Source organism: Solanum pennellii, chromosome 4, assembly GCF_001406875.1.
Source record: "Solanum pennellii chromosome 4, SPENNV200".
Classification (NCBI taxonomy): Eukaryota; Viridiplantae; Streptophyta; class Magnoliopsida; order Solanales; family Solanaceae; genus Solanum; species Solanum pennellii.
Window position 1 is genome coordinate 7,245,564 of NC_028640.1, and position 24,857 is coordinate 7,270,420.

Consider the following 24,857-nt stretch of genomic DNA (forward strand, 5'->3'; position numbering starts at 1 on the left):
AATTTAATTTATTACTTATTTTATATTTACATAATATAGCTAGCGTTTGACCATAAATTGTAAATTAAATTTAAATTATTTCAAATATTTATTTTGATCATAAAATTTAATAGATTTTAAGAACTTAATCTTCAAATATTCTTAATTTTTCAAATTTGATATATTCACTCACAAAATTATAAATAAAATAGAGGTTTAATTAAAACTTCCAAAATTCAAATTTCAATCTTTAACTCTAAAATTCATAATCTAAATAAGAGCTAATAAAGTGAGACACCACATTTTTGCATATAACATGTGCATTGGAAAGCTTACTATTGCTTTGCATGGAAGTGTTTCAGAAGAATATTAAAAAAAATATTAAGAGGGTGTTTAAATTGACTTAAAAATTGGTTGTGAAATTGATTTTTATCTTATGAAGTGTTTGATAAATATAAAAATAATTTAAAATAAGTCAAAAATGACTAAAATTAAGTTAGAAATAATTTAAAATAAATCAAAAATGACTAAAATTAAGTTAGAAAGTGTTTGACAAGGTTTAAAATAACTTAAAATAAATTTTAAATGAATTAAAATAAGCTAAAAAATCAAAAGTAGATCTTCCCTTACTTTTTATTTTTTTTACTTAAAAGCTATCTTTTAAAAAGTCAATTCAAACAAGCCCTTACTCTTACGATGAAATTGTGTTTAGTTATATATTTTTAAAAAAATATATGGAACAATCTTCATGTTTGAATGCACTTATACTTAAATACAACTTAAAAAACGAGTTAATGGAACAATTTACAATATATATTTTTAAATTTTGAAATATATTTCAAATTGAATTAGCCAAACGGATCCTTTAAAAATAATCTTGTTAGCTACTAGAGAAATAGGTCTTACGGCTTACAATGCATAATTTTTAGGTTTACTCGAACTCAAATACAAATCTATAATTTAAAAAATTTGAAGTACTAATCGTCTTCTTCCATTCCACCTTGAAGAGTAATTAAAATTAATTTAGTCACGCTTTCATATTCCAATTGAATATTAACCATTTTGATTATTTTCAACTGATAAGATTATTCTCTGTATCAAACACAAATAAAAATAATCTTAGTAGCTACTCAAAAAATAGGCCTTAGAATGCCTAATTCGTGAGTCTACTCAAACTCTGATACTGATATCGAACACGATTTTATTTTTTTTACTATAAAGAGCAAGATTAATAGGTCAGCATAGGTGGGGTCCATAATCTATTTAAGGAATCAAGATAGTAGGCCCCACAATTCCCTTAAATCTTCCACGTCACAAATAGGCAATAATTTCTTATTATAATTTACCCTTCAATTGCCATTTAATTACAACCATACCCTTCCCTTGCTCACTCTACACTATATATATACTAAGCTTAGCTCTCATCTCTGCAAAAAAAAAATAAAAAATCCATTCTTAGCTCACTTTTTCTACAAATTTTTAGGGTTTCAAAACCCCTTTTTGCTCTTTTCATTGTTGGGTTCAGAAATTTTCAGGTATTTCACTTTTTAGCATTAATTTTCAAGATTTTTTTGTTACATTCTCGTGCATATCTGAGTTGGAAGTGTCAAGTTTATGTGTTTTTTTTGTTGTTTCTAGAGTTTTTCTGCTAATGAAATGGTGGAATATACTTGGGTTTTGATTTTCGTGCTGTAATTTTTTTTTGAAAAATGAGTGAATGTTGAAGAGTGAGAAGAGTAGTTTTTTCTTGTTGTTCTTTTTGTATGTAGTGGACTAAACTGCATTTTACTAGTATGCTTCATGATATAAGGATGGGGTTTTCATGAACATTTTGGGTGGTGAGTTAGTGATGGGTCGAAGGTCTTTCTGCCGCATTTTTTTTTTTTGCGTAACAAATTTGATTTGCTGTACTTGAGTTTGAGTTGATGTCTTTCGGAAACAATCTCTCTACTTCAATGAGATATGAATAAGGTCTATGTATAATATACCCTTCCGGAACTCCACTTATGGCTCACTAGTGGGATTACAGTGGGTATGTCGTTGCTGGTGGTGAGTTGGGGTGGGGAAAGCCGGAAAGGAGGGTACTAGAAGACTGGGTTCGGGGGTGATGCAGTGGCAAAACTGTCTTTCTGCTGTAGATGCTTTTTGATAACTACTTCGATTTGTTGCACTTGAGTTTGGGTTGAGGGTCTTTTAGAAACAACTCTCTACCTCGATGAAGTAGGTGTTAGGTCTAATAGAATCTACCCGCTCCCGACACCACTTATAGGTCACTTGTGGAATTACACTGGGTATGTTGTTGTTGGTGAGTTCGGGTGTGGGGGTGGGGAAAGGAGGGTGCTAGAAGACCGGATAAGGGGTGAAGAAGACGTAGAACCACCAGGATTTCTACTCATTTTCTTCCAACAAAGTAAACCTATTAATCAAATCTTTCCAAGACCATGAAGCACTATATGCATAAGTTAGTGGGGCTTCAAGCTGCAATACCATTTTCCAGTTTTTAACGGGCATTCTTGCATTTGGAATTGTTGATCATAGGCAGCTTTTACTGAATTTGGCAACTTTATCATCAATAGCTTGCAGCGCATCTGCCTGTGTAGCTTTGCAGATGATATATTCTCTTAAAAATTAGGGATGTAATTGCAATCCTTCTTTTTTGTATCTGATACAGGGTGGTCTTTCTTAAAGATTCTTAAAGAGATGGATTTGTTCATCTGGGGTCCACCTTACTTTCAAGGTTTGCCTACTTATTGAGTAGTGTTATTTCTCGATAAGTGGCTTGGCTACTTAGTTTAACCTGATTAGTTTTCGCGGTTGTTTGGTAGAAGCAGTGTTGAAGAGGACGGAATATCACCTTTAGTTCAATGCACTGACTTGTTTAATTTTTCTTCAGATGAAAACAGTTTTCCAACAAACAGCTTGGCTCAAAACTTCTATTTCAGTCAAAGGCTTGGTAACTTTATTAATTAACTCTCTTATTTTTATATATTCTTAAAAACTCTATTAGATACTTTACATTTAAAGACCTAGTTTTCAATCAATGTGCATCTGACTGGCTTCATTTTTTATATGGATTTGCTTCCAGACATTATAGAAGAAGATGCCTTAAATGAGAAATGTTGTGTGCAAGTGCTAGAGATACTCATTGCAAAAGCTGATACAGAAATTGCCAAACTTGAAGATGATATAGTGATGCTACAAAGCCAACTAGCCCGTACTGATGAAAAATGGTTGGACATGAGCATTGCTGCTTTAAATAAAAAGATTGATCGCCTTGGTAGTTTGATAACTGCCTTGAAAATTAAAAATGTCCAAGCTTCTGGTGTTCACTTAAAAACAAATAAAAGACCTTCAGAGAGAATCCATGAGATATTAGAGACACCGCCAAGAAATTTCTCGTCTCCACTAGACAAGCAGGTTTGGTCCCAGAAAATTTACTTGTTCTTAACTACTGTTGCCTTGGATGGCTGTGATTGTTCTTTCCGATGCAAGATTGCTTATACTTGATGTTCTCAAGTTAATGCTAGATATTAGTACTTATTGGATAACATATGTGCATTGCTGCCTTTTATGAATAGAAGGAAGTATTCTTTTTGGTTAAAGCTGTACATATTCAGCATCATCTTAGTGCTGCCTTTTGTGAATACGACATTCATTTTACTGACCCTCTCCAAAAAAAATTGAGGAATAACACGTGCTTTGCTGTTTGACAGAAAACTTTTGGAATTTAATGTGATTCTTAAAATTGAAAGAATAAATAGGAAACGAATGGGCTGTTAAATGAAGATAATTGTTGAATTATCTTTACATTTATGTAGCTAATCATTGAACCTACAAATTAAGTAGTTGGTTGAGACTTGAGACTACTCATGAATTTCCATGACTTTTACCTTATAATCAACAGACTGCAAACTCTACTCTTGGAAGTTCAAAGCTAGCTGCATCTGTTCTTATAGAAGTTGAAGCAACGGACAACCACAATTTAAAAGATATTGAGACTGTTGAAACGAATGGTGAATCTACTGTCCAGGCCAATGTTATGATCCAGACATTATCTGTGGTTCAAGAAAGAAATCTACAAGTAACAGTAAGTGCTTATAATCTCTAGTAGTTCCACTAAAGAGTTGCAAATTGCAAGCGAATTTGAACCACGGAAGCCTGCTATTGAGGGTGCCGTAAATGTGCAGGATTTTGAGCCATTTAGGGTATATTGCATAAGTTTCTCAGATAAATATCTCTATGATTACTTCTCATATGTTTGTGAGTCTATAATTAAATAGTATTTGAAGACCGTTCATTGGCACTCTTAAGGGCCTTTTATTTCTTTTCGTAATGGATGCTAGCATTTCAGCTCCCTCGCTGCGTCAATTTTCCATCTAAACTTGTCCAATTGACTGCATTTTCATTCTTTCTCAAACAATGACCAGGATGAAAATGCAATCACCAAAGGCTCCTGTACAAAGGCTATTGGTCATGCTAGTGACAAGTCCACTTTGAAGGATTTGAACGAGTCTGATATTCCTGGAAAGCTTATTAATGCTAGCAAACGAGAAAAACCTTCACAACTCAACAATGTACTTATAGATTTGCTTACTGAGCATTCATTCATACAAGGTTACATACCAATCTAGATATTTCAACTAACTGGTTATCTTATCTAATTCTTACACGAGCAGTTTGCATGTGCTGTTTTTAAGAGTGCAAACACAAAGCCTCTAAGAGACAAAGCTGAATTTTGTGGAGAATCAAAGATTAAGATCGATGAATTGATGCAACAAAGTTCTAATGACAGCATAATCATGAAGTCATCTCTAGGAGTCAAGCAAACAAGCATTGGAGGACCTAAGGTTTGGAAATATCTTCCATTTGCTTTAGTGTGCTATCACAATATTGAACAGCCTAGGAAGCTAAAGTTTGGAAGTAATTTTCATAATGCTGTAAAGTAGACTAATGTCTCAGAGTTAAGCTTATATCGAGAAGAGGAAAAGCCATGGGTAATGTACAACTTAGAGATGTAGGTAAGGGTACAGTGTGCAACTTCAGTGTTTATACTTGTGGAGTTCGTTACTGTCTGTGTATCTATTCATTTATACATGAAAAACTTTCTGGTTGTTATTTGAGACTTCTCCATCTAAAAGGGGACAATATCGTTTGACAGCCTGCTGGAGCAATTATGGTGACCCGTCTAAGTGCTGTAAAACAAGAACCTAAAGAATCCGGAGATGAACAGGCACAGAATGAAGCAAAGGCTGGTCAGACTAGAGAAAAACACACCTCAAGTCAGTTGGTAACTCAAAAGCAGACTGGCGCAAAAAAAATTCCTGGAATAAAGAGAGGTCTGCTCATGTTAAATCCTATAAAGAAAGACAGAAACAAGCAACTGGAAAAATTCAAAGGTGAACTGCAAGTGAAGCAATCCCCCAAAAGTCAAGTACTCACCATACACAAATCTAAATCAATATTTTCCCCAAAGCTAGAAGGTCAGAGGCTGAAGCTCAAATGTAACGTACCCACAGAAATGCCCAAAGAGCCCTGTCTTGCCGAGGAATTAGGGTTCAAGTCACCCTCTGGTCTAAAACTCAAGAGGCAGTTAAAGACTGGAAGTACTAAGGAGAATGGAGGTGATGAGTTCAAAGACAAAACAACCAAGGAGAGTCTGTCACCACTTGGTGGAGCCAAAGGAACTGGTGATCTTCCAGAGATCAGTTCAACTTCTTTGATCCACTTGAAGAAGAGAAGAATAACAAGTTCCACAGGACCCATACTACAAGAGAATGAGAATTTGAGAGATTTTCAGAATAGGTTGGTAAAATCATATGACAGATCAAATCAAAACCTTCAAGTCATTAAAGTTGAGGATGACAAACTTCTTGATTCCCCAACATTCACTGTTCCAATTCCGGACATAACAGATCTCAAGTATATGACAATGAATCAACTCAGGGCCGTGGCAAAGCACCATAATGTGCATGGGGTATACAAATTTCGTAAAGCTGAACTGCAAGAACACCTTCGCAAGCTGCTAACTAAGGGTCGGTCAACGTAAAAGCAATCTCTATAGCCACTTTTTGTTCACTGCGTTCTCAAGTGAGGTATAACAGAATTGTTTACAAGTTCTTATGAGATGAAAGTACCAATTTCTATAACCACTTTTTGTCTGCTACATACTCAAGTTAGGCATAACAGAAATGTTTACAAGTTCTTACGAAAGGAGCTCTATAGGAAAAGGGTGATACTAGCAAATCATGTTCATATGACCAACTGTACAGAGTAGTTGAAGTTTTGCTTATAAAGAACAGATACACGAGAAAAAATACAGCAAAATGCTGATTCTAGGAATCGTCTTGTAGCTGGATACTTCCTGGAAGGCTTTACTAATTTTGTTGATAATACCTTTCTTTATGTACTGAGTTGATCAATGCTCTGGTAAGGACCTCTTTTATAAAGGTAAGTCTCATTTTTGCTTAGTTTCCTAATTGAGCCTGGCAATTGCAGCTGCTTTTCTCTTTAAATTTACTGTCTATAGAACTTGGCTACTATATATAGTTCTGGAGTAATGCACCCAAGAGTGTGGAACTTAGTAGTCAATGAAGTAGGTTGAAAATCATGAAATTTTAAGTTGAGATCTCAGCGGAGCCAAAAACACTTGGTTATTTCTTCCTTATCTGTACAAGCCTTGACAAAGTTATTTGTTACCTGTGTTGGTGGAGGTAGCAGGTACCTTGTGAAATTAGCCGAGATGCAATCAAATTGGTCTGGACACCATAGTTATCAAATATATATATCTATGTATACTTCTGCAGAAACTTTGTTGCATCGACGAATCATTATACTGTGTAGTTTGTTTCCTCTGATCTGACTGAAACTCTCGTGTTTGGATGCTGGAGCACTTGAGTTGCGTGGCCTTACTGTTATTATGCACGAGATTTCAAGTTTAAATTCCAACAAGTAGACAAAATTACATGATTTCATGTTAGGTACCTGGTGGACAAAGTTACTCTATATATAACGGAAGTAGCCTTTGAAATAATTGAGGTGTACACACATTTAATATTAATATTTGTCCAAAGCTTTGATAGACAAAGTAATCTGATACATGTGCTGATGGAAAGTATCAATTACATCGTGAAATTAGTTGAGATGCACGCAACAATGATTATGATTTTTTAAAATGTTTTTTTTAGAAATGAGTACAATTTAAACTCTTTTTCTTAGAACTCATGCGTAAGAATCAACAGTTAAAATAACTCCTTTGCTAACATGCAACTAAGTATTTGAAGTAAAAGAGCTATCTATCATCCTGCTTCAGAAAAAATTACCTGCAATAAAGGAAAAAATCATGTGATCACATAAACGTGCAAACTATCATCAACAATAATAATATAATCAGTATAATTCTAAACGTATTACCCCAGCCTTGTGAAGGAGGGGAGGATGTTTCAACAGACACCCTGCTCAAAAATAAATAGGTAAAACAAATACAATGGCTAAGAAGTCATGTTGAAAACAATGAAGAGAATAGTAGCAACGACAAAATAGTATGAAAACTAAAAAAACGGGTTATACTAAAAAGGAAGATGAGATGCTAAATTATCAATTTCTGGTAAGAAAAAAGCATAGTCTAAGCCTTTTTTTTTCACTATGTCCACCGAGGTATGGACAAATGGAAATAAATCATCTAATATGTTTGCCTCTAGTAGAATTTGAGATCGAGACCACATGAGTTTAACCCACTTCATTGACCGTTAGGCCATATATCTTGGGTACTTCTCATGAACCTAACCTTGGTGGGTAAAGCTACACGGGTGTAATAATCGAAATAGTCACATTAATAATTACAAATATGGCTTGTTTTCTTGGCTTGCTGCAAGAAGAGAAGGGAAAAGATTGTCCAAATCATGTGACCATTTCATCGAAAAAACTTAAAACTCTAAGAAAAGAGTACACTTCTCTTTACTTAAAATTAGTGTTTATCATGCCTCCTCATGTGCGAGTCTAATTCTATTTCATTGGTCAAGCACAAGATTTTCTTTTTGTTCATAGAAGGCGGTGAGACCTAAACTCATCTCATCTAAAAGCTTACACTCTTAATGAGAGTACGTTTTGTTTACTTAATTAAATATCAACAAAGATTATGCAAGAAAAGTAGAGCAATATGAAATGCTTTACCTCACTTCGATGCCAACTTGCTAAGAACCTCCTCTAGCGATCGAACTAGATGTTTGATACGATATTTGAGCTTTGCATTCTCTAAAGTTAATTGTTCGACCTGTTTGTGTCCCTGAAATCAAACAAAAATTCGGTCTTTATTTAGCTTCAACGCCATAATCTGGAAAGGCGAAAAGGATTAAGAAATCAAATCCAAATCTCAACCTTTTCTTGTTCTGCTTCAAGCTCAGCAGTGACATCTTTCAGCTTTGACTGGAGTCCAGCAACTGTTCTCTCCAATTCCTCGTTTTTATGATCTGAAGAGCCACCAACATGCACATAAACATGAAAATGCGCAGGCTTCTCGAGTTTACATAGATGAGAAAACTTATGAACCAGAAGTGTTGTCAATAGGACATATGATAAATGTTGCTCGCGCATTTTTGAAGGATCCAAGCAACATAGGATAGGATTGAAGGCATCACTAACCTGTCTTACTAGCGACTGAAATTTCAAGTCTTGCCAATCGTTCCTTCAGTCAAAGAAACTGTCTTTAGTATCCACTGATGATGGTAAAAGTAGAAAAGTCGGAATAAGACAAAATGACAAAAAGTTTTGCGCACACACCACAATTATGGATGTCAACGAACAACAACATACCCAGTATAGTCCCACAGGTGGGGCTGGGAGGTAGAGTGTACGCAGAATTTACCCCTACCTTAGCAGGAAGAGAGGTTGTTTCCGATAGATCCTCAGCTCAAGGAAAGGAAAAACACAACATTTATGAAGAGATAAGCAGTAACAACAAGAACAATTGTGTATGTAAATACATTTAATCTAATGGCATTTTTTGTTGGTACCAGCCATTTAGACTGCATAAACCTTATTAGGATATAATCTCATGGTTTCCAATAGGCTTGGGCCATATAAGGTATGCAAATGATAGGGTTGGATTCTCAAAAGAGGAGGTAAGATAAGAGGCCATGAAATTTTAGATGATAGCAACGCGAGGGTACACATTGCACACTGTATGTACATATGTTTGTGAACTATTGGAGGAACATAATCAGGCTCTGCTCTAAACTCTGTAGGCAAAATCACAGGAATAACTGCATTAACGGTTTGTTTTGGCAGTTCCAACTTTCAAATCCATTTTTTCATTAGCTGATAAACATGATCCATGAAACTGCATCGAAGGTGCACAAATCTGATATGCGAGGAACACCAAAATATGTTGCTCAGACTCTCCAAAAGCTATTCGTTTTTTGAAAGATCCGTCATGAGTTTTGAGCAACATTTACCAAATACTTCAACGCATAACCAACAGAATATTCTTAAAAAAGCAATTAGCCAAAAGAAAGTAGCATCCATACTAAGTTCATCTATACAACCTGAAATTGCAATATTAATGCATACAACTAAAGAAAAGACTTGAATGGGCTCAGAATATATCAAAATTGAAAGAACAATACAAACCCCACATATCATTAGGTAGAAGGGAAAAAAGCACAGAGCTTGAAGCAAAAGGAACACTGAACAAGAAAATTCAACAAAACAATTAGCCAAATGAAATTACTCGGACTCTCCAAAAATGTTGCAGCAGCAGGGCTAGATCCTTCGAAAATGCACTACTTTTGGAGGATCCAACAAGCACCCGAAGTCATTTATGAAGAGTCCGAGCAACATAGACAAAAGCAGCATTCACACAACGTTTATCTGTACAGACTAACAGTCCAATAATATTGTCTGCAACTAAAGAAAAGACTTGTATGGGCTCAGAATTTATCAAAATTGAAAGAAAACAAAACCCCAAAACTATAGAAGGGAAAGCATGAAACTTTACACTAATGTACCAAACAGGGAAAAAAATGAAATTCAATACTAAAGTTTAACAGCACAAGTTGAAATCAAGATCAAAATAAGGCATAATATATAGATAAAAACCTTAAATTGAGGCAACTAAACATGTCTAACTTTGAAAATGCACATCTAGACAACTCAATTAGTCACCGGCTCTGATAGGCACATAAATGAAAAAAATGCTATAATTCATTGGATTGAAAGAAAATGTTGTTAAAGAATGACAAAAGTCCCACATCGATGGTTAATGAGATGGGTGGACTCCTTAATAAGGCTTAGGCAATCCTCCTCCCTTTGAGCTAGCTTTTGGGGTGTGAGTTAGGCCTAAGACCTAATTTCACATGGTATCAGAGCAGGACCCATATCACCCGATGTTGGGACCCCCAAAATCAAAATTGTCCACGCATCAGATGTTAATCACTGAGCGTGAGGAGGGGTGTTAAAGAATGAAAAAAGTCCCACATCGATGGTTAATGAGATGGGTGGACTCCTTAATAAAGCTTAAGCAATCCTCCTCCCTTTGAGCTAGCTTTTGGGGCGTGAGTTAGGCCTAAGACCTAATTTCACATGGTATCAGAGCAGGACCCATATCACCCGATGTTGGGACCCCCAAAATCAAAATTGTCCACGCATCAGATGTTAATCACTGAGCGTGAGGAGGGGTGTTAAAGAATGAAAAAAGTCCCACATCGATGGTTAATGAGATGGGTGGACTCCTTAATAAAGCTTAAGCAATCCTCCTCCCTTTGAGCTAGCTTTTGGGGCGTGAGTTAGGCCTAAGACCTAATTTCACATGGTATCAGAGCAGGACCCATATCACCCGATGTTGGGACCCCCAAAATCAAAATTGTCCACGCATCAGATGTTAATCACTGAGCGTGAGGAGGGGTGTTAAAGAATGAAAAAAGTCCCACATCGATGGTTAATGAGATGGGTGGACTCCTTAATAAAGCTTAAGCAATCCTCCTCCCTTTGAGCTAGCTTTTGGGGCGTGAGTTAGGCCTAAGACCTAATTTCACATGGTATCAGAGCAGGACCCATATCACCCGATGTTGGGACCCCCAAAATCAAAATTGTCCACGCATCAGATGTTAATCACTGAGCGTGAGGAGGGGTGTTAAAGAATGAAAAAAGTCCCACATCGATGGTTAATGAGATGGGTGGACTCCTTAATAAAGCTTAAGCAATCCTCCTCCCTTTGAGCTAGCTTTTGGGGCGTGAGTTAGGCCTAAGACCTAATTTCACATGGTATCAGAGCAGGACCCATATCACCCGATGTTGGGACCCCCAAAATCAAAATTGTCCACGCATCAGATGTTAATCACTGAGCGTGAGGAGGGGTGTTAAAGAATGAAAAAAGTCCCACATCGATGGTTAATGAGATGGGTGGACTCCTTAATAAAGCTTAAGCAATCCTCCTCCCTTTGAGCTAGCTTTTGGGGCGTGAGTTAGGCCTAAGACCTAATTTCACATGGTATCAGAGCAGGACCCATATCACCCGATGTTGGGACCCCCAAAATCAAAATTGTCCACGCATCAGATGTTAATCACTGAGCGTGAGGAGGGGTGTTAAAGAATGAAAAAAGTCCCACATCGATGGTTAATGAGATGGGTGGACTCCTTAATAAAGCTTAAGCAATCCTCCTCCCTTTGAGCTAGCTTTTGGGGCGTGAGTTAGGCCTAAGACCTAATTTCACATGGTATCAGAGCAGGACCCATATCACCCGATGTTGGGACCCCCAAAATCAAAATTGTCCACGCATCAGATGTTAATCACTGAGCGTGAGGAGGGGTGTTAAAGAATGAAAAAAGTCCCACATCGATGGTTAATGAGATGGGTGGACTCCTTAATAAAGCTTAAGCAATCCTCCTCCCTTTGAGCTAGCTTTTGGGGCGTGAGTTAGGCCTAAGACCTAATTTCACATGGTATCAGAGCAGGACCCATATCACCCGATGTTGGGACCCCCAAAATCAAAATTGTCCACGCATCAGATGTTAATCACTGAGCGTGAGGAGGGGTGTTAAAGAATGAAAAAAGTCCCACATCGATGGTTAATGAGATGGGTGGACTCCTTAATAAAGCTTAAGCAATCCTCCTCCCTTTGAGCTAGCTTTTGGGGTGTGAGTTAGGCCTAAGACCTAATTTCACATGGTATCAGAGCAGGACCCATATCACCCGATGTTGGGACCCCCAAAATCAAAATTGTCCACGCATCAGATGTTAATCACTGAGCGTGAGGAGGGGTGTTAAAGAATGAAAAAAGTCCCACATCGATGGTTAATGAGATGGGTGGACTCCTTAATAAAGCTTAAGCAATCCTCCTCCCTTTGAGCTAGCTTTTGGGTGTGAATTGAGCTAGCTTTTGGGTGTGAATTAGGCCTTAGACCTAATTTTACAAATGCAAAACCCATAAACCAATAAACCTGTAAAAGGAAAAGCATAGAACTTTCACAGTAATTGAAGAAAAAGAACACACATTCAAACTGAACCTTAAGAGCACAGGTTAAAATCCAAATGACAATGAAATTCAGTAAAGCACAGATTTTTACATACTCAGAAGTCAAAATCTACCAAAATTGAAAGAAACATGCAAACCCCACAAATCATTAAATCCTATAGATGGTTAAAAAGAGCACAAAACTTGGAGAAAAAAAAAAGAACATTAAACAAGAAAACGTGAAAAAGAATTGATGTATAAAAAAAGTACCTCAGCCTCTGAAGCTCTCTGGTAAAAGGGTTTCAAGGATTCTTCAAGATTGTTTGAATCCCCCATTTTTTCGGTAAAATTAAACGCCGTAGCAAAGACGCAGTGACTTTGAAAATCAGCTTTTTCAGAAAAGTATTTAGCCAATTGAAAATATTGCGGCTTTACCAAATGGAATATGGTTTCACTTACTTTTTTTTTTTCTTGTGCAAGTTGAAAACTTTTTGTTTTTTAAGTGGTGTCTTCTCTTCCTTGTATAACTATGAGGAAAAATTACATAAACAAAGACCTTTTATTTTATAATTATTAATTTTAAGTATATTTTTAATTTATTATTATTTTTGTTAAATTTTAGCTATATTAATTCAAAAAAATTTTAAAACATATTTATTTCTTCTTTATATTATTTTTGAACTAACTAGAAAATTTATTCGCTCCTCTCTCTCTATTTTCTTTCTCATCGTCGTTATAAAAAAATTAGGGTTCTTCTTCCCCATTTTTCTGCACAAATACTAATGGAAGAAGGTAAAGAAAAATCTCCTAGAAGAAGTTCGCGGCTAGTTAAGAATGTTGATACTTCGAATCTGAAAGTTTATAGAAGAAGTCGAAAGAAGCGTCAAGTTTCGTCTCCTACTTCTTTGGATGAAGGTAATAGCGGTCCAAGTTTTAGTTTGGGAATCTCACAAATATTAGGTGAGCGGAACAAGGAGGAAAAGAACAATGACGAACAATGACGAGCAGAACAAAGGTAAAAAACGAGTTAAAGAGGTTAAATCAGTGAAGAAATAAAAAAAAATGTGTGTTAATTTGGCATCTTCGTCGAAGAAACTCGTGGACAGTGATGACAATTTTGATGATTTACCTCCTCAATTTCAGTCAAAAAAATTGAAAAATAAAGATGGACCGGAGAAGAAAAAGTCAGTGAAGGATGGAAAAACTCGAAATCGATTACCCAAAAGTGTGGTTCTACCAAAGAGTAGATATCCGGTATGTTCTAGTAGTAGTTGATCTATGTATATGTATTTTTCTTAGTTATTTGTTGTTTAAAAATGATTGTATGTTGATTACTGTCTTGTTTTTGAGATGTAGTATGTGGAGTTCATCTTTAGTTCAACTTTAGTATGGCAGAAAATGAATAGAGCAGGTAGGATTCTGAGTGCTGACCTTAACTAGATTGAGATTTGAGTGTCCTAATTGAGAGAGAAAATAAGGTCATATGTACAGAAGAAACAACAAAACCCCTAGGGAATGTGCATCGGAGTACTTGGTTTTGCTCTGCTAAATGCTAGAACGCTCTCAGGGGATGTGCATTGTTACCGCTTACTTTTGTTCTCCCATAATTTCATAGGTTGTATAAGGTTGTAGCCTGTGATATCTATCTATCTATTTGTCTTATGAAGAAATCAACATCTGTGTTCTTCCATAGTAAAAAATATCAATAGGTCTATTGTAATCGTAATTTCATAGGTGGAATGAAACATCAATTCAAAATATCATTTTTTGATAGATATTCAAGGTAACAATCCTATGTAGCCTTCATATGATTATATAAAAGCTTCTTTTATTTTACTCATCTTATTTTTCATTTTTTGTGGTGGGAGAGTGAGTTTTCTTTCTCTTTCATGGGAGACCAAATTGTACTCCAATAGTATACATGATATTTACAAATAATGCAAGCTACATGAGAACATATTTATCCACAAACAACATCCAAGCCTTGACACAATGGAGTATCATGTGTGCTCCAAAGTGAACAGAAATTAAAATGATTCCCCATATATTTACGTGAAAACTTTTAACTCCCTCACACGCTTTCTATTTTCTCCTTTCAAACTGTCCACATGAGCACAAAGAAGGTCACCTCATATGCTTTTTTTCCACCTGTTCTTCCTCCAGAATTTCTCTCCAAGTAGACTAATGATTCGTGGCATTACCCACTTACGTATCTTATCCTGTGCTTCACAATCTAATTTTGAACTAGCAATGTAATGTGTAATAATAGGTAGTTCCCCCTTCTCTAGATGAAGAATTAGCTATGTAATGTGTACTATGACTTTTAAAAAAGAGAGATAAATAGGTACCCGAGAGCACAAGTACTGTAATATAGGTGTTGAGGTTTACCCATATACTGATAATAAAAAAGGAGCAGTACTTTGAAGTACATGTGTACTCTTTCTCAAACATATCATGATTTCATGTAAGTTTGTTTTGAAGTGTGTAGATTTTTTTTTTGGAGAACTTTTCTGTGAAGCATAATATGCGTGGCCCCTATGTTTGTTAGTTTATGTTTTGATGTAATGTGAATTTGTACAATGTTAATACTGCAAGTTAGTCTTGATTTCGTGTGATAGTGGGACAACATTACTGTACTGTACAATTTTGTGATAATTTCAATTACATTAATACTACATGATAACCCTTTAACTAGATCATTGTTTAGGTTGCTTGTACTGAAGTTGATAAGTTGTGTCTGGATTTGAAACCAGAAGTAGTCATTTTTGTAATTCAACTTTAATTCATCTTTTATTCGATTGATTACTACCTTGCTTTTGACATATAGTATGTGAAATTCATCTTTAATTCATCTTTAGTATGTAGTAACACATTTTTAATTCATGTTTAATGCATATGGAGGATCATAAATTCTGGAAACACCCTGATGTTGTGTATATTCCGAGTAGGTGGTAATGTTACACTAATCACAGTGTCATTGAACAAATCAAACTATCGTTATTTGATAAATAACTTGAGTTGTTTAGGAATACATGTTTTAGGTACTTTCTTGACCTTCCAAAATCGAGCACACAACAACAACTTATTCACTGTCTTGTAAATAGAGAGTTAAAACACACACCGGATGATGTGTTTGCTATTGAAATAAATAACAAAATATTATTTTTTGGTCTTAGAGAATTTGGTATATTTACGGGCTTAAATTGTATTAGTGGTGACACTTCTATCAATGTTCCCGATTCTAGATGTAGTTTGATGAGTAGTTATTTTTCGAAGAAAAACACGATTCCAAATAGCCATCTACGTGCATTGTTTTTAGCTAAAAAATTCATAGATGATGACTCGACTGTTTCATTGGTCGTTCTATACTTTATTAATGATTTTTTATTTTCATATGAGGACAACGAATACCAAATTAGTAATAGAGATTTTTACCTTGTGGAAAGTGGAAAATTCAATTCATATCTGTGGGGTTTAGATGTCTACAAAAAGTTGTCTGATTCTGTGAGACATGAGCTTAAGTCAATGCATAAATACTATCGAATTGGTGGCTTGCCTCTTGCTCTTCAAATTTGGATATTTGAGTGTTGTTCAAAGGTTGATGAAGATATAGTTATTCGTGTTGCTGATTCTATTCCAAGAATCTTGAATTGGAAGACAATTGCAGAAAGTCCATGGTTAAAATATATTGAGAAATGTCTCTTCAAGCCTACAAAAAATAAGGTATTTGTAGAAAGTTAATATACTTTATTACATTGTTTATTTCAACTCAAGTTACTATATCTAATTTATTTGGTGTATTTGATTTTTGAGACAAAACATCCTATTTTATATGCAATCGGAGGAGATGATGAATCTGATTTGATCGATTCATTCACTAAGTGGCTTTATATGGGTACAAAAAAGAGGTAATTTATTTTGATGTTTTTTGGATAATTTTTCTAATTCATAATATATACAAGCTTAATTCAACTTGTGGAACACTCTGTACCTCTTCTTTAATTTCGTATTTGCCTCTTTTTTAGTTGTTGTTGTCTCGGTTTTGAGTATTTTTTAATTTTTATTCTATTTTGATCGGGGAAAGAAACCTTATACAGATGCTCTTCATGTTATCAATCCAGTATTTGAATTGGATATCTGTACGGTAGATGAAAGACTCTGATTTTATAAATTGACACATTCTGAACAACAATGGTGTGATAAGGTCAGTTATATAAATTTTAGTTGGACGTTAATATTTCTTTGATTCTTTTTGTTTCTCAATCTTGAGTTTGCTTTTGTCTCTTCATAAGAGTACTTCAAGGATATTCTGTGATACTTTCAGGAAAAAAAAAGAAGTCTTTTGATACTTTTAAGTTTATTTTATATTATTAAAGATTCTATGTCTAATTTTCTTCTTCAAAGATGTTAGATGTTTGATTTTCTTGCTTTGACTCTTAATTGTTTTTTTCTCATACATATAACTAGTTATCTTGATGAAGCCTAGTTAATATTCATAGGAATCTAGTGGTCTGCAGTTTTCATTTTCCTCTTTTTGGCATCATTTCTTGCAACTTTCTTTTGCTTGAGGCACTGTTGTATTGTATAGATCTATAAATTGGTGGAATATGTTGATTTCTTCATATATTTGATTCTTGGAGCTAAATATCCTCTTTTTGTTGTTGTTTTATTTTTTTTGATTCTTCTATCCTTTTTTCTTTACTGTTGATTTTCAGTTAGAACATAAATTTGGCAGATTTGATTTATAAAGACTGGAGTATTTTTAAGGATAGATTGTATCTAGAAGGACTGATTAGTGATTATCATAAATTTGGATCAAGTACAGTACTGATCTTTGGAATTTGAAGACAGATTGAAATACATACTTAACTCCAAACACACTATCGCACTGGCACCCCATAATAAATCAAGGGCAGGATGAGAAAACAAAAAAAGGAATGTAAAACAAAACATAGACATAGACACTTGGAGAAATGACAACTAGGCTGATTAGTGAGGCCAACATTTGCACATCACATGGATTCTTAGACACTCCTGGACGAGGTGCACCTAGAAGTTAATCCCACATTCTTTCATATGAATGCCTAAATCATGAAAACTCAAATACTGTAAATTGAAAGCACTCCACAAATTCTGAATATGTATACTTAGGAGTAACAAATCCTATTTCAGAATCCCTTCCTGGTTAATTGAATATTTGTTGTTAAGACTGTTTCTTCTTACATTTCAATCTATTATTTTTTTGCAGCATATTGATGTCATTTTCTATTACCTAAGAAAGAAAGAAAAATATGAAACCAACAGTAATGTTCGATTTACGACGACTGATTGTGTTTTCAAGACAACGATTATCAATTCTTTCTTTAAACTTTGTGATGCTCATGAGGATAAGAAGAACTTTGAAGTAAAAGATTCTGATGATATTACCCGGTATATATGTGGACGTCGTTTGTTGGCAAGTACCTCGTGGGATAAAGTGAATTATATTCTTATTCCATTAAACATTAAAGAGAATTGTCACTGGATTTTTGTGGTTTTTGATATCGGGCAAAGGTCTTTGGAGGTGTATGATTCATTTCCGGCTAGGGGTGTGGTGAATTTAGAGGTAAAAAATATTGTTGAGATGCTTTCAGTTGTTTTACCATATTATTTAAGTGTGGTCAAGTTCTATGATAAGCGTCCTGAACTGAAGGCAACACCAAAATAGAGTGAGATAAATGAGTTCGAGAAAATTGAATTTCATTTTATAACTAAAGGTGTTCCGAGACAACAAGAGGATTAATTGTAAGTATCATCAAATGTGTATTTTTTTTTTGTATTGAATCGATATTTTGATAACAATTTTATATTGAATTTTGTAGGAATTGTGGAGTATTCGTTGCTGCATTTGCAGAGTTTGTAAGTAATGGCCAACATATTCTAAATCAACAAGTAAAGGCATACATTCTCCGAAAGAGATTTGAAGCTATATTATGGGAATATCCAAAGAAGAAAGCAAGCGAGTGACCTTCAAAGTGAAGATGAAAGACCAGTTAGATAAGGGAATATAGTTATATTAGTTAGATGACTATGAAAACTATATAACGTAAAATAATTTGTAGTTAGGCTATGAAAAACTATATTGGTCTATTTTGTAAGTCTTGGTATTATATACCTAACTGTGTTGTTTATACGTAAGTCTTATATATGAAGTTGTTCCTTCTTTGTGTCCTTATTGATGCTGTCATTATAATTGTCTCAGGATTTTCAAGTGAACATAGCATACTCCACACTAACCTTCAAAATTTCCAAAAGTGAATTAAACCTGAATCAAACTTGAATTAAAGCTATATTACACAAATGTTAACAAGTGAATTAAACCTGAATTAAACCTAAGCTAAAGTTGTATTACACTAATACTAACAAGTGAATTAAACTTTGAATTAAAGCTATATTACACAAATACTAACAAGTGAACTAAACTTGAATTAAAATTGTATTACACAAATGCTAACAAGTGAATTAACCTAAACTAAAGTTGTATTACACAAATACTAACAAGTGAATTAAATCTGAATTAAACCTGAATAAAAGTTCATTCTTGACACATACCCGTGAAGTGCTCTCCCTAACCTCTCATCCCCAAGAGCCTCACAAGCTGAAATCACACTTGTTATGGTCATCAAATTCGAAAAAAAATCAAATTCCCGCATTGAGGAGAACAACACTAACCCCTCCAAAAATTCACCGTTCTCAAAGTAACCCGAAATCATAGCATTCTAAGAAATTCTATCTCTCTTAGACATTCCATCAAATAACACTCTTGCACTGCAAACATCCCCACACTTAACATACATTGTAATCAATGCATTAACGACATCGATTTCTGAATCATAACTGAAACGTATTACATAAGCTTGTATCTTTCTACCCATTCTCCAATTAGGCATACCCCCACAAGTCCTCAAGACACAAGGAAAAGTATAGAAATAAGGCCTAATTCCAACCCACAACATCCGTTGATACAAATCCAAAGCCTCATCAAAATATCCATTTTCACAAAAACATACCAAAAACACATCCCTTTCCTCCATTTCCCAAAAACATACCAAATACACATCCCTTTCCTCCATTTCCTCGAAAACATATGAAGCATCACCCAAATTCCCCAACCTGACAACATACTCAACAAGGGATTTTCAAGCCTCAAGCTCAACTGGGTCATTCAAATTAAATATTACAGCAAAAAGCAAATAAAAAATTAAAAAACAAGATTCCAGTAAACTATATCATTTCATCTATATATCATATCAAATGTAATTATACACATAGAAACATTCCAGTAAACTAAATAACATGAGATTGCACAACTAAGAAAACATTCTATTAAACTGAATAATACGAGATTGCGGAACTAAGAATATAAATCATATAACCGAACATGATCCAAATTCGTAGAGTCAATGAGATTCTAAAGCAAACTGCTAAAATAAATTATTTTTTTATTCTTGATCATAAGGCCTGACATTTTTGCAAGTCTTCCTGTTGTGATCATGTTTTTCACAATTGCTGCATGTAATTTTCGCCTTCTTGAATTCATCTTCTCTCAGTTGAGTATGTCTTTTATTTTTTGGCCTTCCCGGAGGTCTCTTTCCGTGAGGTAGAAGTACAACATCTTCAAGAACATGTGTTGGTGTGTTCCATGTACTTTCATTTGGCAGGGGATCCATTTGAAATTGATATGTCAACAATAATTTTTTTCTTGTATAATTAGCTGAACAATATTTCTCATAATCAGTGTGTTTTATTGTTAAAATAGCCAAAGGTGTGGACATGGTAACTCATTCAATTGAAATCTCCCACATGTGCATGTACGTTGGTGAAGACATACTGTGAATTGTGTAATACCATCAAGTACGGTATACACATATTTATTTGTCTCTACAATCTATGAAAAGGAAAAAGATATAATCAAGAGAGATGTTAGATATGAATACGAAGAAAAAATACTAGCAAACAAATTAGGCATATCTTTAATTTCTCTGATGCAGTTTTATTGCGCCGCAATATATTTTCATACTTTTTTCCAAGGTGAAAACCTGAAAATATCGCCTTTGATCTATTATTGTTTTTTCATTTCTGTACAAGCTGTCTCATGAATTCCAAAAGTTGCAAGACTGTAAGAACTTTGGCATGTCTTGTTCGTGAATTGATTGATTCTGCTATATTTGATGTCATCATCCAAGTTTTGTTTACTTCAGCATGCACACACGACCATTTGTTGTATTCAATGTTCAACAAATAATCTTTGATCCTCTTATCTATCTTCTTAACCATTGTCATACATTGATTAAATTCTGTCAAGGTGTATGTTTTTGCCATAGAGTAGAACAACTCAGTGACCCTTTGTTGACTTCTTCTGAAATTTTTCATTATGTTTTGTAGTAAGTGCCACATACACGCAAAATGAGGTACTTCATCATAAATTGTTGAAACTGCCTTAATAATGCTTGCATGCCTATCGGAAACGATACACATATCTGGTCTTTGACCGAATGCATCTCTGAATTGCTCAAAGAACCACCTCCAAGATGAATCATTCTCTGAATTGACAATAGAATAAGCAAGTGGCAGTATACTCCATGCACCAAGTACACTTTATTTAATACAATTTTAACACATTTTTACTGCAATTATAATTCACTTTTAATAAATAGTTCAAAAATTCAATATAGAAAACACTAGTATCATATTCGAAAGTCTGACCTGCTGCATCTAAGGTATTAGCGCTTAGCAGTATCCCTTTGTATGCTCCTTTTAAGAAAGTTTCATCAACAACTATAATTGGTCTACAATATTCCCATCCTTTTATCGAGGTGAACAAAGATACAAACGCATATAAAAAGCGGTCATCATCTGATTTGTGCAATCTTATATGAGAACCAGGTAAGTTGCCTTTGCATATGATTGAATTGGATCACCCTGGATTAATTCAAGAGCTGCTTCTTTAGCTCTCCAAGCTTGCATATATGTGAGTCGCATACCTTATTCAGCTAACATGTCACGTTGTATGTCTTTTGGTGTGTAAATAACATCTGATTTAGTATATTTATCCACAATAATACTCCCAACAACACTCTTAGTTGCTAGACTTTCCGATAATGAATTATGTAGCAACAAACATGTGTGTCCGCTTTCAAATTTTTTAATCTTGAACATTTCAGATTTGTTCAAGCTTGAAGCTCGTAAACTCTAACTGCAGTTTTCTCCTAGGCACTGTATCAAATAGTTGTAGAAAAAATATTAATACACAATTAATAATTTAAAGTGACTTGTGGTCTTACCTGATTGCGCTTGATCTTGTTGTCTTGCATTGAAAATGATTAAAAATGGAATGTCCTTTTAGTGAACTGGTGAGGGCATATTTATTCTTATACACCTGATCTTTCTCAAATAAAGAGTGAGTGACATTAACAATGATGCCTGGTGCTAATTCTTCTAGCTCATCAAATTCCTCACATGATCCGAATTCAATTAACCCTATTGCTTCATCAATACCATTAAATGTATTAGAGAAGTATGAACTGTGTATAACCCTCATATCTCCTGAAGTGTCTGAATACAAAAGTGAAATGAGTGCAGGATTAATCTCCAAGTTGACTGGTTCAGTTGTTGTGACACATAAATGGTATCTTGCCATATCTCGATGTTTCTTTTTGGTTTCAAGATATACCTTTACCCCCATATCATTATGAATTTGAATTGGATGAGACCTTTCATCAATTTTATATCTGATTTCAACTTTACTTGTTGATGTGTCTATTGACAATTAACTAGCAATTTCAGAAACGAGGGTGACAAACGTTGACTCTGTGTGTATCAACACACCATCTGACAAGTAGTCAATGTATTTGTTGCTAGGATCCCATCGTCCATTGAAGTATTGCATCACCGCTAGATTAGTCATACTTTTTCTGCACATCATTAAAAAGTGCATTACAAATATTAAAAGACTAGAGAGAGACATATAGACTAATCTGCTAGAAGAGCACCACTTTGCTAACAATTGAATTAAACTTGAATAAAACCTAAATTAAAGTTTTATTACATAAATGCTAACATGTGAATTAAACCTGTATCTATTGTGATCATGACTTGCATATAAATAAGTCAGAAATTGAATTACACAGATGCTAACAAGTGTACTAAAACTGAATTGAAGTTGTATTACACAGATGCTAACAAGTGAATCAAACCTGAATTAAAGTTGTATTACACAAATGCTAACAAGTGAACTAAAACTGAATTGAAGTTGAATTACACAGATGTTAACAAGTGAACTAAAACTGAATTGAAGCTGTATTACACAGATGCTAACAAGCGAATTAAACCTGAATTAAAGTTGTATTACACATATGCTAGAAGAGATCATACTGATTAGAGAAGAGAACTGAATACCAGACACTCACAGGTTCTTGAATCAAACGAAATCTCAAAATAAATCAACAAACAAAAAGGCTTCCACACAAAAAGAAGAAATTATACTTTTAAGACCACAATTGCAAGCGCACATTAAAGGATCAGTTAAGTGCAAATGAGACCAACAAAAACCGCAGATTGCAGTGCAAGCACCCTAAACGAACAGAGCTTACTCAACAGTAACCTTTAAATTACAATAGTGAGAGAAAATTGAAGTCCGGCTCCCTAAACGAACAGAGCTTACTCAACAGTAACCTTTAAATTGCAATGGCGAGAGAAAATTGAAGTCCGGCACCCTAAACGAACAGAGCTTACTCAACACTAACCTTTAAATTGCAATGGCGAGAGAAAATTGTAGTCGCTGGAAAGGAAATTGCAATTGCGAGGGAGAAAATTGCATGGGCGTGAATCGCGGGTGTGGAAAATTTTGGGGCGAGAGAAAAAATATGAAGTTTGAATATCAAGTTAAATTGACATTTATTGTTAAAAAAAAATATTGACAATTATGGTAATTATTTTTAAAAAGTTAGACACGCAAGTTATTTCCCCTAACTATAATCACACACACCAACCATCATTTTTAATCACAAGTCTCAAATTTAAGTCTCCCTAAATAAAGTTTTTCTAGGTATAAAATTACCTTGTGGGGCAGGTTTAAGGCTATGCTGGGCGGTAAGGGTGTACAAAATCGAATCTAAAATCGAACCAAATCGCAAATCAAAAAAAAATTACTACTGATTAGGTTTGACTTGATTTGGTATTTGAAAAAAACTGACTATACCAACCCGACATTATATATAATTGTAAAATTTTATGTTATACACAAAAATATTTACTTTGATATAATTTTTAAATATTTTTTTATACTTTTTCATAGTTTTTATCTTTTAATATGTTATTTCAAGTTTGAAAAATAGAATTCTGAATGGTCCAATAAAGATTATAGTCCACATATGTTGGTAACTATAAAAAGCTTAAATCAAAATCAAATTAATACTAATGCAAAAATTAAATCAATTCAACACTAAGAACAACAATAATATTGAATATTTCTTCTTTAATTTTACATTGGTTTAGAAAAGTAAAATACATAATCTAATTTTAATTTCATTTAACATTTAGTGATATAACTAATACTTATTAAACTTATTCTAGCATGATTTAGTACTTTTAAATCATGACTTGTTAATTTGCAATACTTATTTTACGGGATGTCATTTTTTTTGTTGGATATTTTAGTGTAATTAATCATATCATATTTTGTTATTTTCTTAAGAAACACTTTAAGTAGTTGTATTTTGGTAGGACAAAAAAAATATTTGAAGTACCACTAAATTATATGTTTGTATTAATACTTTACCAGAAAAATCCAAAAAAAAAAATCGAAAAAAACCCCAGGTTGAAAAACTCAAGTTTTATTGGTTTGGTTTGGTTTATAAATTTAAAAATCCTACACAAATGGTTTGGTTTGGCTTATAAATTTAAAAGTCCGACACAAATTGTTTGGTTTGATACTTGAAAAAACCTGAACCAATCCGGCCATGTACATCCCTACGGACAAGACCGGTTTATGGTTGTGTGGGTCGGGTGGAATGGGGGGTAATTTGAAGTAGTTTTTTAAAGAATACAAATGCGAGGCAGGGCGGGTTGCGGGCATATGTGATTTTAAGTGGATTTAAATTCAACTTTAATTTTTTTTTTACATGTTATAACTTAACTTATAAGAGTGATAGAACATTATTTATTAAGATAATTTGTTTAATACTACTAAAATATTCAAGATAGTAAATGAAAATGGTTCAATAAAAAAAATTCATTTTCTTACCTGTTTTTCGATTGACCTCTAAAAAATAAAATTTTAAGTCACTATCCTATTAAATTAAAGTACAACTTATGAAAAATGAATTTCTTTTTATGAATTTCATTTTTAGTATCAAACTTAACTAAAAATAGAAAATATTAAAAAAAGTATGT

The 24,857-nt window shown here is 34.1% G+C and overlaps 2 protein-coding genes and 3 pseudogenes across 5 annotated transcripts; 3 read left to right on the forward strand and 2 right to left on the reverse strand.

Moving 5' to 3' along the window:
* The first annotated feature begins 1,411 nt into the window (after positions 1-1,411).
* On the forward strand, positions 1,412-6,455 carry LOC107018392. 2 transcript variants are annotated; one of them, XM_015218862.2, is made up of 8 exons: positions 1,412-1,514; positions 2,651-2,716; positions 2,873-2,932; positions 3,065-3,396; positions 3,884-4,066; positions 4,407-4,553; positions 4,656-4,826; positions 5,138-6,455. In XM_015218862.2, exons 2-8 carry the CDS (start codon positions 2,680-2,682, stop codon positions 6,023-6,025), a joined length of 1,818 nt encoding a protein of 605 aa, XP_015074348.1. In that variant the 5' UTR covers positions 1,412-1,514; positions 2,651-2,679; the 3' UTR covers positions 6,026-6,455. The 2 variants fall into 2 exon arrangements, with proteins under 2 accessions (XP_015074348.1, XP_027772443.1); XM_027916642.1 differs by lacking the exon at positions 2,651-2,716 and having other exon boundaries at positions 1,428-1,514.
* Positions 6,456-6,863: 408 nt separating this feature from the next.
* Positions 6,864-12,910, reverse strand: LOC107018394. Of its 3 annotated transcripts, XM_015218863.2 has the most exons (6): positions 12,696-12,910; positions 8,617-8,659; positions 8,353-8,444; positions 8,149-8,260; positions 7,390-7,430; positions 7,000-7,298 (listed from the first exon to the last, which is right to left on the reverse strand). In XM_015218863.2, the coding sequence occupies exons 1-4, from the start codon at positions 12,759-12,761 to the stop codon at positions 8,150-8,152; spliced, it is 312 nt and encodes a 103-aa protein (XP_015074349.1). In that variant the 5' UTR covers positions 12,762-12,910; the 3' UTR covers positions 7,000-7,298; positions 7,390-7,430; position 8,149. The 3 variants fall into 3 exon arrangements, with proteins under 3 accessions (XP_027772444.1, XP_015074349.1, XP_015074350.1); XM_027916643.1 differs by lacking the exons at positions 7,000-7,298; positions 7,390-7,430 and adding an exon at positions 6,864-6,887; XM_015218864.2 differs by lacking the exon at positions 7,390-7,430 and having other exon boundaries at positions 12,696-12,908.
* A 273-nt stretch (positions 12,911-13,183) lies between these two features.
* On the forward strand, positions 13,184-16,742 carry LOC107016475 (annotated as a pseudogene).
* Positions 16,317-18,563, forward strand: LOC114073913 (annotated as a pseudogene).
* Positions 18,564-19,906: 1,343 nt separating this feature from the next.
* Positions 19,907-20,786, reverse strand: LOC107017580 (annotated as a pseudogene).
* Positions 20,787-24,857: the final 4,071 nt, after the last annotated feature.

Excerpts from the sequence above, each read along its gene's own strand:
- LOC107018392 (XM_015218862.2), top strand. The coding sequence starts at position 2,680 with ATGGATTTGTTCATCTGGGGTCCACCTTACTTTCAAG. Across the intron at positions 2,717-2,872 it reads GGGTCCACCTTACTTTCAAG|ATGAAAACAGTTTTCCAACA; the intron begins GTTTGCCTACTT and ends ATTTTTCTTCAG. Across the intron at positions 2,933-3,064 it reads CTATTTCAGTCAAAGGCTTG|ACATTATAGAAGAAGATGCC; the intron begins GTAACTTTATTA and ends ATTTGCTTCCAG.
- LOC107018394 (XM_027916643.1), bottom strand. The coding sequence starts at position 12,761 with ATGGGGGATTCAAACAATCTTGAAGAATCCTTGAAACCCTTTTACCAG. Across the intron at positions 8,660-12,695 it reads AGAGAGCTTCAGAGGCTGAG|GAACGATTGGCAAGACTTGA; the intron begins GTACTTTTTTTA and ends CTTTGACTGAAG. Across the intron at positions 8,261-8,352 it reads TTGAAGCAGAACAAGAAAAG|GGACACAAACAGGTCGAACA; the intron begins GTTGAGATTTGG and ends GTTTGATTTCAG.